This window comes from Rhinopithecus roxellana, chromosome 4, assembly GCF_007565055.1.
Source record: "Rhinopithecus roxellana isolate Shanxi Qingling chromosome 4, ASM756505v1, whole genome shotgun sequence".
NCBI classification, from domain to species: domain Eukaryota; kingdom Metazoa; phylum Chordata; class Mammalia; order Primates; family Cercopithecidae; genus Rhinopithecus; species Rhinopithecus roxellana.
Genome location: NC_044552.1, coordinates 141,077,515 through 141,090,931, shown reverse-complemented (window position 1 = coordinate 141,090,931; position 13,417 = coordinate 141,077,515). Strand labels below are relative to the sequence as shown.

The following is a 13,417-nucleotide window of genomic DNA, read 5'->3' as shown; positions in this document are numbered from 1 at the left end:
ACCTGCTGTTCTGTGACTGTGGCCCCTATACCTTCCTGCTCTCATGTATTCATCCCAGCAATGCTTCCTGAGGACTTACCATATGCCAGGCATTGTGCACAGTCCATTGGGCAATAGTGAGACAGCAGAGGTTGCTACCCTCATGAAGCCTGCATCCTAGCATGTGACCCTGACCTCACTTCTGGAATGTCCTGTGCCCCAGGGATGTTTTACACAGCTCTCAAGGGGACCAAGGAGGTCAAGTGAACGTGACCCCAGGGTGGGGTTGGGGGGTTCTTTAGGAAGTCCTCTCACTCTTCTCACTGACCACTCCAGCCCCAGCTGCTCCATTCTGCCTCCATCTCTGCCTCCATCTCTGCCTCTATGCCAGCTGCAGGACCTGCTCGCTGCTCTCAGCAAACACAGCTAACTTTTCTGTTGTTGTTTCCAATGGCCTGGACTTATTTTATAATAACAACAATAAATATATATTTTTGAATTGTCAATTATATGTCCTTTATCAGTTATTTCTTAATGAAATCTCATGTTTCTAGATAACCCTAGCTCCTAGTTTCCCTTTTTTTCTTCAAATATGGAAAGACATTTAATTTGGATAATTTAAAGAAAATGTCATTTTTGTGCTCATCACCAAAGTGTTTCAAAAAGTGTTCTTATAAAAGTGCCTCAAAATAGTTTCTTGAAGGGTCTTAAGATTATATATGTGTGTGTGTGTCTTATGTGTATGTATGTGTATGTATCATATATGTATGTGTGTGTATGTCTTAAGATTATATATATTATATGTACATGTGTGTATATATGTCTAAAATGTATATACATACATATATATGTACATATGTATCATAAGACCGCTATATATATTTCTGGGAAAGTCAGATACAAGAATGTCATTAAAATGAGATAAATAATGAAAAGCGAGAAAGGTGAGTTAGCTAGACATGTAATAATCATCCTAGAAAAGGAGCGATAAGGTAAATTGAGGTAAAACCCCAGCTCTGGGCTCATGGCTCCACAGGAGAAGGGCAGTGAGTTTTGAGGCTCTCATTCTCTAGTAAATGAACCTGTACTGTTTAGCACTGGCTATAAATTGTCTCCTCTTTCCATTTTGAAAGCACTGAATTAGACAAAGATACTGTTTTTGTCAACAAAGTTCACTGAGCAGAAGAGGACATCTCTTTAAGAAGTACCTTGGAACAACAGCATAGAATTTACCAGATTGCTTTTATCAGTATTATTCTAAGTGCACTATTTACCCAGTTGTTCCTACTTTTATCTACAGTCCATAAATATAATGCCAAGCTGTGATTTAGGGCATCTGTTTTCAAGCAATGAGTGCTATAAAAGTAGAAAATACCTGGATTTGAGAGAAAAGGGGTTTCTTTGGAAGTGTATCCAACGATTCCCACAACTTCATCACCAACAGGAAGAACTTTATATGGCAAATAAAGTCCTGATATTTGAGATGCTAGTGGCCCCTTTGCTTTAATGTTTGCACTCAGAATTGGAAATTTGGCCTCTTTGAGGAGTGGCTCAATCAGTCCTTCTACACCATTATCAAATTCATGATTTCCCAATGCCTAGGTAAAACGGAAAAGAGAAAAAGAATTAGGTACTTTGCAATTTTCAATGAGAGAATACTTTAAAAACATACATTAGCCCAGTATCTCCCAAAACTGACTAAGCTTTACGAGACATATTCCATGATTTTTGTATCCTCCTCACTTGGGTCAGGCCCAGGGACATTCAGATCATCATATTGGTTGAGAACTGCTACCCAGGTGTCACACCACCTAGGAAAGGTGGTTTGCCAATGCGCATACACAACACCTGGAGAGCTGGCCGGGGTCCACTGTCCCCCCATCTCAGATCTGGGGCAGGTTCCAATGTTCACATTTACCAGCCTTGGCCCAATTTTTCCATGTTTTTTTGTCTCATAAACCCACATTTTAGACCCCATCATTCAAGCCGCGATCTGCTGGAGAGAATGATTAACATCAGCAGGACGTTAGCAAAAGGCAACCTGAAAGGTACGCTTGGCAGAAACCAAAGGCCTCCTTCCTCATTTCATCTCCTTGGTCATCATTCACCTAGGTTCCCACAATTGCTTCTTCCCAAGCACTCCTGCCGTCCTCTAATTCTTCTGGGAAGATGAAGATCCTCAATAGCAGGCAGGAGCTAGCATCTCCATATGTTCCAGTGTGGCTCTGGCTTCCTCCTCTGGTCAGTTCTGGGCACCATTTGCTCCAGTCCTAGCAGTTTCACATTTGGGGAAGAACTCCATGGTGAAATGATTATGCAACCTTCAGCGGGTTCTGAACCTGTTCCCAGCACAGGACTTCAGGAGGAGCAGGGATGGTGACAAGCAATCCTTCTTAGCTCTCTCCCATTCCTCACTGGTTGAAGAGTGGCTGCTGGGTGCAAAACCACCCATTGTCTGTCGTTGTGCAGCTCCCCATAGTGAGTCGGGGGCTGGGGCGGGGGGACTGGGGGAATCCATGCAGTGGCCCCAATGACAAAGCATGACATGTCAGGTGACTTCCCAGAAAACCTTCCTCTCCTTCCTCCATTGGCCTCCTGGATACACCCATCTCCTCTGGCCCCCTACCTACCTGCTTTGGCTGCCACGGCTGGTTTGCTGACTTAGTACTTAAACCAGCAGATCTCAGACTTTCTAAATACCACATCCAGTTTCATTTCACTTTGTGGGTCATCTAGGAACAGGCATGAAGGGCTGGCTGGTGACCCGTCCATTTAAATGAGGGCCCCGTGCGCTCTCTTACAGCCTCACCCTCTTCCTTCCTTGCTCATTCCACATTCTGTAATGGCATATTAGCAGGGTCTTTCTTTTACATCAGTCTCCTGACTATATGAGTGCTCCTGGGCCACCGGGCCCTGCCACCTCTCCTGCTCAGTGCTGTCCCCCTCTTTGGCACACAGGCATTCACTGAGTACCTGTGACTCCAAGGGTTGTATATACATCCTCACGTGAATGTGTTTATGCAGAGAAAGCAGCACAATGTCTTTACAGTCCTACATTCTTGTCTCCCCTATTAAATTCAGAATTTTGAAATTTGCCTTTTCCCCCATCTCTGATGATCTACCCATTTTTACCTCTTCCTGTTATGTAATTAATTTTCCTCTTAAAAGCTGATCTGGTCTTACATGTTCTTGCAGGCTTGGGTAATTGTTATTTTTTCCTTCTATTCTTAGAATGTTATGATTTTTTCCTATGGTGAAATAAGTCTCCCTTGTTACAGTACGATAACTCTCCGGCTTAACTATAAAATTATTTTGTTTTTAATGAATGTTTCTACAGTTCTTCAAGAAAGACTATCCAACTTGTTAGCCACCTTGCAGTTTAACAGCAACATTATATTCCCAGCACTTGGCAATAGCTGAAGTTACAGTTTTCCTTTATTTGTTTGATGCCTTCTCCACCTCTCCATCCTAACTTGAGCCTAATCCCCTTGAAAGTAGTGACTTTGACTGGCTTTTCATCTCTCTTGTCCCATGGGGAGAGGAGTCCCTGATTCATGGTGCTCAATGTGGTGGGATGGACTGAGTAAATGACCTCATTCCTACTCATACCTTCAACTGTAAACTGAAAATCTCCAGCCCTGACTTTTCTCCTGACATCTAGATCTGTATGTCAACTGCCATGTGTCATTTCCTCCCAATGTCTCAAATGTGCCCCAAGCTTACTAGGCGCAAAGCCCCTTCCCTGTGACTCACTGTCTTGGCCCAAGATGCTACCATATACCCAGTCAATAAAGCCAGAAACCCTGGGGCGGTGGAGTCCTGCCCTCTCCCCTCTCCTTCACTGTCACTTCCTCTGGCATCCCTCTCCCTTACCTAAATGCTGCAGTTTCCATTCACCTGTCATTGCTGCCTTAGTGTGCTCCTGGATTACCACAGCCTCCTAGTTGGGTTTCCAGCTATTCTTGTTTCTTTCGCTAAACCATTCTTTATATTGCTGCCAGAAAAATCTTTCTCAAATGCAAACCTGACCTTGGCAATCTCCACCTTAGGTCTCTACAGAGGCACAGCCTTTATGATAGAAGTAAACACCCTAAGCAGGGCCCATGGGGCTCTTAGGGATCTGGTTTTGCCTTCCCCTCCAGCCTCATTCCTGACACCTACCCCATAAAGTATGAGGAAACAAGGCAGGGGTAGCTCCCTCCCAGGCTCCTCCCACTCCTCAGCAGTGACCCAGGGCACATCTCAGAACCTCAGTTTTCTCTGGAAAGGCAGTGAATGAATGAAATAAAAGCAGTTAAGGAAATGAGCCAGCATTGAGTCAGCACTTGCCACATGCCAGCATCATGGAAAGTGAGTATGTACAGAGTACAGAAAATCTGATTTCATGCTGTGAGGGTGGTACTCTTATTGCGCTCATTTTACTGATGAGAAAATCTGAGATCTAGAGAAGTTAAATGAATTGTTGCAGATCACACAATTTGTAGGTGGGAGCTGGGACTAGAACCACTTCTGTTTGATTCCAAAGTTCTTAACCTCTGTGCTTGGTTGTACATTTGCATAAAGCCTAGCACATACAAAACGCTAAAACAAAAAACAAAAAAAAAAATTCCTAACTACTTGCAAAGCAAATGTATCCCTCGCACTATCACAGTGCAAGTAGTTAGTACTACCACGGCAGGGATTCACTGTTGAATGAATAAATTAATGAACGAAAGAATTACTAACAAGTTTCTTTCTTCTATACATAGCTAACTTTTCCACAGAAATTAATGCAGACAAATTCCTTTGTAAATACTTATTTTCTTTAGAAACTCGTATTTTCATTTGCCACCTTGACTTCCTTCTACCAGTTTTTCTTCTATTGCACTTAGGAGAACTCAGTGATTCCTAAACTCTTCAGGATCATACTACTCACCTCAGTACACCAAGTTCTAACCACACTGAGGTATACTGCAGGCACTCAAAAAATCTTGTAAATACATTGATCTAGTTAATTCATTTCTGTTATTTTTGATTAATAACATGAAAACATCTAAGGAAAAGACTGCCTAAGAGAAGAACGCAGAGCAGTGAAATATAGGGGATCATAACAGAGCAGATAATCTTACGTTGCTTTCTTTGGTCCTCTCTGAACATTCCCATGAACTTTCCTTATGTGTTCCTGTACATTTTTTGTAGCTAAACTGTTACTTGCCACTTATTGTTTAACCATCAGTTTAGGCATTTGATTTCCATGACCCTAAGTCATATCTTTTTTTTATTTGTATAAATGTATGGGGTACCTAAATCATGTTCTGATGCTCTTTCTCTCTTGTTCTGTTGCCTTCCAAACATTTCATTACTAAGATTGAGCTCATTCATTCATGAACCCTAGACCTTCCTTAATTCTAACCCTATGACATCTTGTACGTGTTTACTAAAAACATTAAACTTCACCAAATGCACTTTTCTGTAATTTAAGAGAGCAAAGCCCGGCGAAGTTATCTTCAGTATCTCCAACAGCAAAATCATAGAAACATAATGTGAGCGTCTGGCCCACCCCCAGCTTCTCACCCCCACCGCTTTCTTTATGTAGAAGAAAGCCTAAAACACTATTTTTTAAAAAAGAATTGATGGTCTTACATGAAAGAAACTTTCCACACTCACACAGAACAATTAGCAAACCCTCAAAAAAATTGTTTCATTCACAAACAAGTGCCAGTAAGATATTAGTAGAAATATAAAGGTAACTTATAAATTAAAACACAGACATGAAAACAAGAAAACCTGGGCAATTGTCCAGAGAGGGCTACTGGAGTGCCAGGCTGTGAATTGTGAAGCTGTTTGGCTAAGCTTTTCACCTGTTTCCAAGCAATTTGGTTTCGCTCACTTTACAACGAAGACATTGCTTAACTATTTTTTACCAAATTTGTTTCAAATCCTGACTTCCGAAAAGTGTTAATGGTTCACACACCAAATCATACCAAAATGGAGCCCATTTAAAAGAAGCAGATAGAGTGAGTAGTTTTATTAATCGTTCAGGAAACATCTGCTGGGTACTGGTGCCAGAGCTCACCTGGTGTCACAGAGAACATAGAGTCAATCTGATGTGTGAACAGACAGCCACAGTGGATAGATGGTTAGAGATGTGTGTGCAAGGTACAGGTGATACACCAGAGACAGACGTCTGCAGTACAGGTGTTATGGAGAGACCTCAAAGATGTCACACCTTGAACTGTGTCATAAGCAGCTCATGGCATCCGGCTGATTTGGTGCTCCTGGAACTGAGGGCACCTGAAAATCTGGCAGAAAAAAAAAATGATGCAGCTAAGAGCATCTCTGGGAGATCAGGGAGGGTCTGTATGGTGTCCAAGGAGTCAGGGCTCTCATTTTGAGGGAAGTGGGAAGCCTTGAAGAGAAAGTAGGGCTGGAGGCAGTCGGGGGTGCTTGGAAAGCTCAGTCTGGTGGCCTGCAGTGAATGGACGGGAGCTGTGTGAGCCTGGTGGTCAAGAGACTGGCAGGAAGATACCTCTCCCGCAGGGGTGAGGTGACGTGGCAAGTGGGACAGTGGGAATGTGGTGGGGAGGTGACACTGAGGGGACAGTGCAGGAGTGGAAGCCACAGGAATTTTCAGCTGGCTAGGCATGAGGGCATGGGCAGGAGAGAGGATGGGGCTTCTGGTGTTTCACTGTTCCTCCGTGCATTTCCAACAGGAACCATACGCATCCTCCCAAGCGTCTCACGCACAACGTCACTGGAGCTAAGCGCCCTTCTCTGCTGGTGGTTGGCCTGGCAGGATAGGGAGGAGTGGGGAGCTAAGGGGAGATTGGGGGCAGAAGAAGCAGTTACCCCCAAATCTCTCTAGACAACTCCACAAAGCGTCTCTTGAAACAAGAGAAGAGAGAGGGGTGCCAGGCCTCTACCCCACCTGTCCCCTCCCATCTCCCAGTGTCTTAACCCACTTTGCCTGGTTTCAAGCTGGGTGGGACCGAAATGGGGGTAGGCTTTGGAAAAAGCCTAACTAACTGTTAACTCTTGGAATCAAAATTCTGCTGCAGGTTGAGGCAAACTAACCAACGATGCTGTACCAGGGGCTCGTCAGAGCTGGGTCATGGTGATCTCCTCACAGCTTTATATATCTGGAGACACTCATTTCCCAGTTAAGAAAGCAGCCTCTGTCTCAGGTGCAACCTAACTGCCTCTTGGCCTGTCAGGCTTTTTCAGCCTTCAGGGCTTTGTGGCTTGCTTGCTTTTTATGGCTCAATTTCCTGCTAAAGTTTTCACTGTGGCTGTTGTGTTCATTTTTCAGAGGCTTTCAAAACAGAAGTCTTTACTCTTTTGGTACCCCAGGACAGAAAGACTGTGTTTTGTAACCTTTTTTTTCCATTACAACACACGTAGAAAATGATGAGACTTGTACAGAATTCAAGGTCACATGGATGGGTCTGCCAGGGACAACTGGACAAGGGGCTGAAGGACCAAAAACTCCAGCCTCAGGATTTAACTCTGTCTCTTTCCCCCTTCCTCCAATTATTTATTTGTTCATGCATTCAGTAAATATTTACCAAAGATTTCTCCTGTGTTAGATACATTTTAAATGGTTATAGGGATCAATTAACGTATATTATTTAATTATTTAATAACAGGGAGAGGGACTGCTTTGATCAATCAATTCTAACTGGGGAGATCAGGAAGTGGGAGATTTCTCTATAAAAATAAACTGTTCCAGAATAATAAGAGGCCTTCATGGAAGACTGCTGGATGTCCACTGACCTCTGTGTTTCCTCCTGCAGACAATGTAGACCAAGGTCCTGCAGGCCAGGATCAAGTCTGAGGCCTCCACCCTGGTTCCTGTGTTAGCCAACATCTCTGACCTGCTCTCACACCATGTGTTTTCATTCCTCTTGCTCTCACCCCAGAAGTGTTCTCATTATTTCTTTCATTCACCTATTTACTCAATACCAACGGGAGCATTCATTTACAGGTGAAAAGAGTAAATGGAGAAGTGGCAGCGCTTCCTTGGAAGAGCTTTGGGAAAAAAAACATAGAAGTTGGCACATGGCCTCAGGACAGTGTGGTCAGGCAGCGGAGTTTCAGTGTGGCTGCTAAATTCAGTTGCAGATTCCATCCACATTGTGTGTGGGTGAAATGTGACAAAGAGAAAAGTCAGAAGGATTCTTCCCTCTTTATTTAAAAGTATTACCTGTACCATTTGTTACTTGCTAAAGATATATTTTACTGTTGTGAAAAAACCAATAAACAGATTCCATGCTTATTATTAGTACAAGGATGGAAAATAATTTTTTTTTTTTTTTTTTTTTTGAGACGAAATCTTGCTCTGTCACCCAGACTGGAGTGCAGTGGTGCAATCTTGGCTCACTGCAAGCTCCGCCTCCCGGGTTCATGCCATTCTCCTGCCTCAGCCTCCCCAGCAGCTGGGACTACAGGGGCCCGCCACCACGCCCTGCTAATTTTTTGTATTTTTGGTAGAGATGGAGTTTCACCGTGTCAGCCAGGATGGTCTCAATCTCCTGACCTCGTGATCCACTTGCCTCAGCCTGGAAAATAATTTTATCTTGAGTGCCATCTGTAGTTGATTGACAGTAACTCCTTGCAGTATGGGGATAAGGAGGATTCTGAGGCTCAGTCCAAACACAGTGGGAAAGGCTGACTAAATCAATTGACTTCTCTCTTCTTAGGGCCAAGTTTTTCTTAGCATCTGCCATGGACAGGGTAAGGGGTAGGGGAGGGGCACATAATGATATCATGCATTTGTTTGCATTTCAACTTGGGTGAGTACCCATTTAATTTAGTTTCCAAGAGATGATAATTGAATGTTATTTTGAATTCTTTTTAGCATATGAATAGAGATATTATTACTTCATAATTACCTGAAGTAATTTCCAAATAAGGTCATCATATATCCCCAAAGGGAAGGTAGTTTTTGGCTTGTATAGAGAATTCATGTGAATTACAAGCTAGACTTTATACACAAACTTTCTCTCATGCCTAACTAATTGCAAGGTATTTTTAATAATCAAAACAAGAAACTTGGATTCAGAATATCTTCATTCTTCGATCTTTGATTCATATGACCTTCTGGGTCTTATTCTTAGTGAACACGGTTTACCCAAAGCCACTAGACTTTTATAAGCTATCCACATCAAATGTAAATATTGACAAATACCCCCAGAAGGTGTTAAAAATACCAGACTGTATCCCACAGGGTTCATTTAACAATAACAACAGGATTTTGAGTCACAGAAGAATAAAATCTCCTTTGGTTCGTCACATTTTCATTTGGTTTTGGCTTTAAACATCAGGCAAAATTCCAGGTATTTGGGAGTAAAAAATACTGGGCTGGGCTAGGCTAGGGAATGGAAACTAGAGGGATGAGGCAGTAAAAATGTTCCGAGTGATGACAAGAGGCTGAAACAAGGAAATGTTAGACGGTAAAACAAAGGAAAGGGGAGTTTCTGTAAAAGCAGTGCAGGATGCATGATGCAGAAGAAAAGAATGCTTTTAATCCACATAAATACATTTTAATAATGTCAAAAAGCCATTTGTCAGAGGTGTGCAGCACATTTATTTAGCTAGTCACTTACACACTAGCTCATTTGTTAAGGGCTGAAGTTGCAGGAAGCCCTATAATTGAAGAGCTAAAGAGACAGCCTGAGCTAGGCATGGTGGCTCACGCCTGTAATCCCAGCGTTTTGGGAGGCTGAGAAGGGATGATCACTTGAGCCCAGGAGTTTGAGACCAGCCTAGGCAACATTGGGAGACTCTCTCTCTCTCTCTCTCTTTTTTTTTTTTAATGAAAGACGGCCTGATTTATTATACGATGGGGCTCAGTTGCCAATCACCAGCATCATCCAGGGAGGATTACAAATTACATTTGGTTTGGTTGATAGGTTTCTGGCATTGTTGCTCACTTCTGCTGTTGGATTGGCTTCCATCCCTGCAGTCCTGGGCCAGGGAATGTTGGCCACAGCAGGTAAATGCGGCATCCCACTGAATGGCAGGAAACACCCTGGGGCTCAACCCAGCTGCACCTAGGTTTGGTTGTTGAAAGAATGCATGAATAAGCAAGTACCCAATAGACAGCACTCTACTTGTATGGGGAGGGAGGATGTATAAACTCTCCATACATGCAAAATAGGCACATCAACATTCAGAATTAACTGCCCAACTAATTGAGGTCCAGGAAGGTTCAACTATATCTCTGAGGGGCTAGAGGGCTCCAGCTAATATTTGGATTATATATAGGACTAATTATTCAAGTGAGGGAAAAGAAGTGTCAAAAGAATATTCAAATTCCGGTTATGTGACTGAGGAAAATGAACACAAAATACAGGGCATTCAGATGTATTTGTGAGTGATGTACAGAAAGCTGCCAATATGATGTTGATTCATTTGGTTCTCTCCAATTTTCAGTTAAGAAAACAACAAATGCTATTACTAGTACAAGGACAAGATGAGCTGAGAAACTACCTTTGCTTCCTCCCTCCCCTGCCTGAGGCTGGTCATCCAGCCCCTCTCTGCTCTGGAGTTAAGGCTGGAAAAGAGGAAGCAGAGGCCTGAGGCCACATCCCCAGGATGGGAGTGGGGCTGTTCCTGTCTGTAAGGCTTGGGGATCCACAACCCCCTAGACATTCACAATTTCTGACACCTGAGCTTTAGGAATAATTACTTTTGTTGTTGTTGTTGCCTTTTTAAAAGTGTCATTGCAAACAGGATCTCTCTTTCAAGCCTCCCAAACTAGTATTGCTAATTTGTCTTTCCCAAGAAAGGCTTCCTGATCAAAGATAAAGTAATTCTGACAGTTTCCTTTAACATGAGAGTCCTTGTAAGCACTTGTCTGTCTCCTTAGAGACAAGTTTTTAGGGGAGGAGAAGAAACATGCTCACTGCTGATTTAGGCATTGATGCTAAATATGAGGGTCTGATGTGTCTTCTTCTATAGACCAGATCTTTAGCTCAAGAATCCCCATGCATGGGTGTTAGAATTTCAGTCACTTTTGCTTTTCTCTGTTTAACCTCTCTCCTTTATAGATCTTACCAAGCCCCTCTATGTGGTTAAGAGGAACTTGAATGGCCATTACCCACTCTGCTATTTTCTGAACAGTAATTTTCACCCTAGCAGGTCCAGACTGCTATCCTCAGCACTTAGCAGAGAGCCTGGCATGTGGTAATGCTGAATGAAGATTTGCAAACTGAATGAATAAATGAGCCCCGAAGACTCAGGCTCAAAACTGGGCTCATGCTCCTCCCATTCCCCAGGCCATCATTTCTGTTACTACCAGAGTAACATCCCGTGAGCATCCTGGAAACCTCTTCATCTGTAAAACGGTGGCCAACTGGAAGCACCTGAAAGACCTATGCTATCTCTCCACAAGGAAATAGCTGCCAATAAATACATAAATACATAACTGTGAAGGAGAAATTAGAGAGTTGTCATGCAAACTTAGACTTGTCCAGAGACAACCAAGTAATGTGGGCAGATTAGAAGCAAGAGAGAGGGGTGGGGAGGAGCTGAGGTGCTGAGAAGTAACATGTGATAGACCACCCTCTCCAATTCCCCCATTTTATAGATAAGGAAACCACTGCCAAACTCACACAGCTAATAAGTAGAAGAGCCAAGAAGTAAAACCTGGGTATTCTGACGTCCCATACAAATCTCTTTCCACTGCTCCTGTCTGCTGAAGCCTTATACAGTCCAGTGGTGCCCAGTAAGTCCAGGAAAAGTCTTCAGATTGCATTTCAGGGCTTGCGATAGCAAGCCTCAGCTGTCAGCGGCAAGCCGAAGTAGAAGAATCCAGCCCCTGTGTAGGAGCATTAAAACCCGCTGACTCTCCCATTGCCTTGTGCTTGAACCCTCATAATCATCTTTTGATTACACCGTCTCTTGAGCCACCCCTGCCAAGAGAAGGCGAGTACAGCCAGCACTTACTGTGGACTGGCCCTGTGCTAAGCACATTATATGCACTACTATCTCTTCTAAACCCCACAGCACCCTAGGTGTGGAGACATCAATCACATACCTCACACATGTGGAAATGGAGGCTTCATGAGATTAGATAACCTGCTCCCAGTCCATAGATTCTAAGTGGTAGGAAGGGGACTTGATCCCAGTCTCACCCCCACGTTTACTCTCTTAGCCTTATATCTACCAGACAGCCTGCCTTTTGCAACTGGTTCCTGTGGATTTGGCCCCCCCAATTACCAGAGTTTAGGTGTTATCATCTCATACTTGGACTGCTGCCTGGCCTCTTTCCTCACCCTCTTCTCTCCTGTCTTCTCCCACCCATCCATTTCTACTCATCTTCCAAAACTGTGATTTGCCTATGTAGCTGGGAGGGTTTTTCCTCACATCAATCAATTCCCTAGTTCTCTGTGGACACCAACTTGGTGTCCAACAATTCAAATGAATTCTGACACTCTCTACCTGGACTTAGCATCAGATCCCACAAGTGAGAAGGCTCAAATGCACAGGACTGCCCCCACTTCAGACACCAGTCGAGAGTCCTGGGCCACCTGTATTCCCAACCAACTAGTTATAAATTGGAGGTTGCCGTGACCCTATCCTTAGAATTGATAATTGGCTAGAACAATTCACAGAACTTGGAAAGCACTTTACTCACCATTACTGGCTTATTACAAAGCATACGACTAGGGAACAAGCAAGTGAAGAGATGCACAGGGCAAGGCATGGGAGTGGATGGGTGGAGCTTCCATGCCCACTCGTGCGCACCACCTTCCCAGCACCTCAATATGTTCACCAACTTGGAAGCTCTCTGAATCTGGTTGTTTAGGGGTCTTCATGAAAGTTTATCATGAAGGCATGATTGATTAATTCATTGACCATTGGAGACTGAACTCAATCTCTAGCCCATCTCCCCTCTCTAGAGGTGGGGGAGGCAGGGCTGAAAGTTCTAACCCTCTAGTCATAAATTAGTCTTTCTGGTGACCAGCTCCCTTCCTGAAGCTATCTAGGGGTCCCCAGTCATCGATCATCTCATTAGCATGCAAAAGCACACACACACACACACAAACTGCTTTTTGTCTCTACTGTCACACTTAACACAGAACACGTCTGTGACCAGATGTGTGTGGCATTTCCCCCACACACCAAGCAATTCTCCAGAAAACACAAACTGAGTGTCCTATAATTGAATTCAATTCTGATACTATCTCAAGACACTGTCAGATCCCATAGGTTAAGGGCTCAGTTCTACAAGACTGTCCTGACTTCAGGCTGATCACAACCCTGAGGTTGTGCTTCTGGCTGAATGGCTATAAATCAGAGATTTCCATTACTCCCTCCGTGGCTTCAATTAACTTGCTAGGACAGTTCACAGAACTCACTCATTAGTTTATTATAAAGGCTACTACAAAGGATATAGATGAACAGCCAAGTGAAGAATGGATAGACCAAGGTATGGGGGCAACGCGGAGCTTTC

General features: G+C 43.5%; 1 protein-coding gene across 1 annotated transcript in view; it reads right to left on the bottom strand.

Moving 5' to 3' along the window:
- Nucleotides 1-13,417, bottom strand: part of NT5E (5'-nucleotidase ecto) — a 45,173-nt gene that overhangs the window by 25,879 nt on the left and 5,877 nt on the right. Inside the window, exon 2 of the mRNA XM_010383967.2 lies at nucleotides 1,355-1,577. Within this exon, the coding sequence (XP_010382269.1) occupies nucleotides 1,355-1,577 (223 nt within the window). The remainder of the gene's footprint in view (nucleotides 1-1,354; nucleotides 1,578-13,417) is intronic.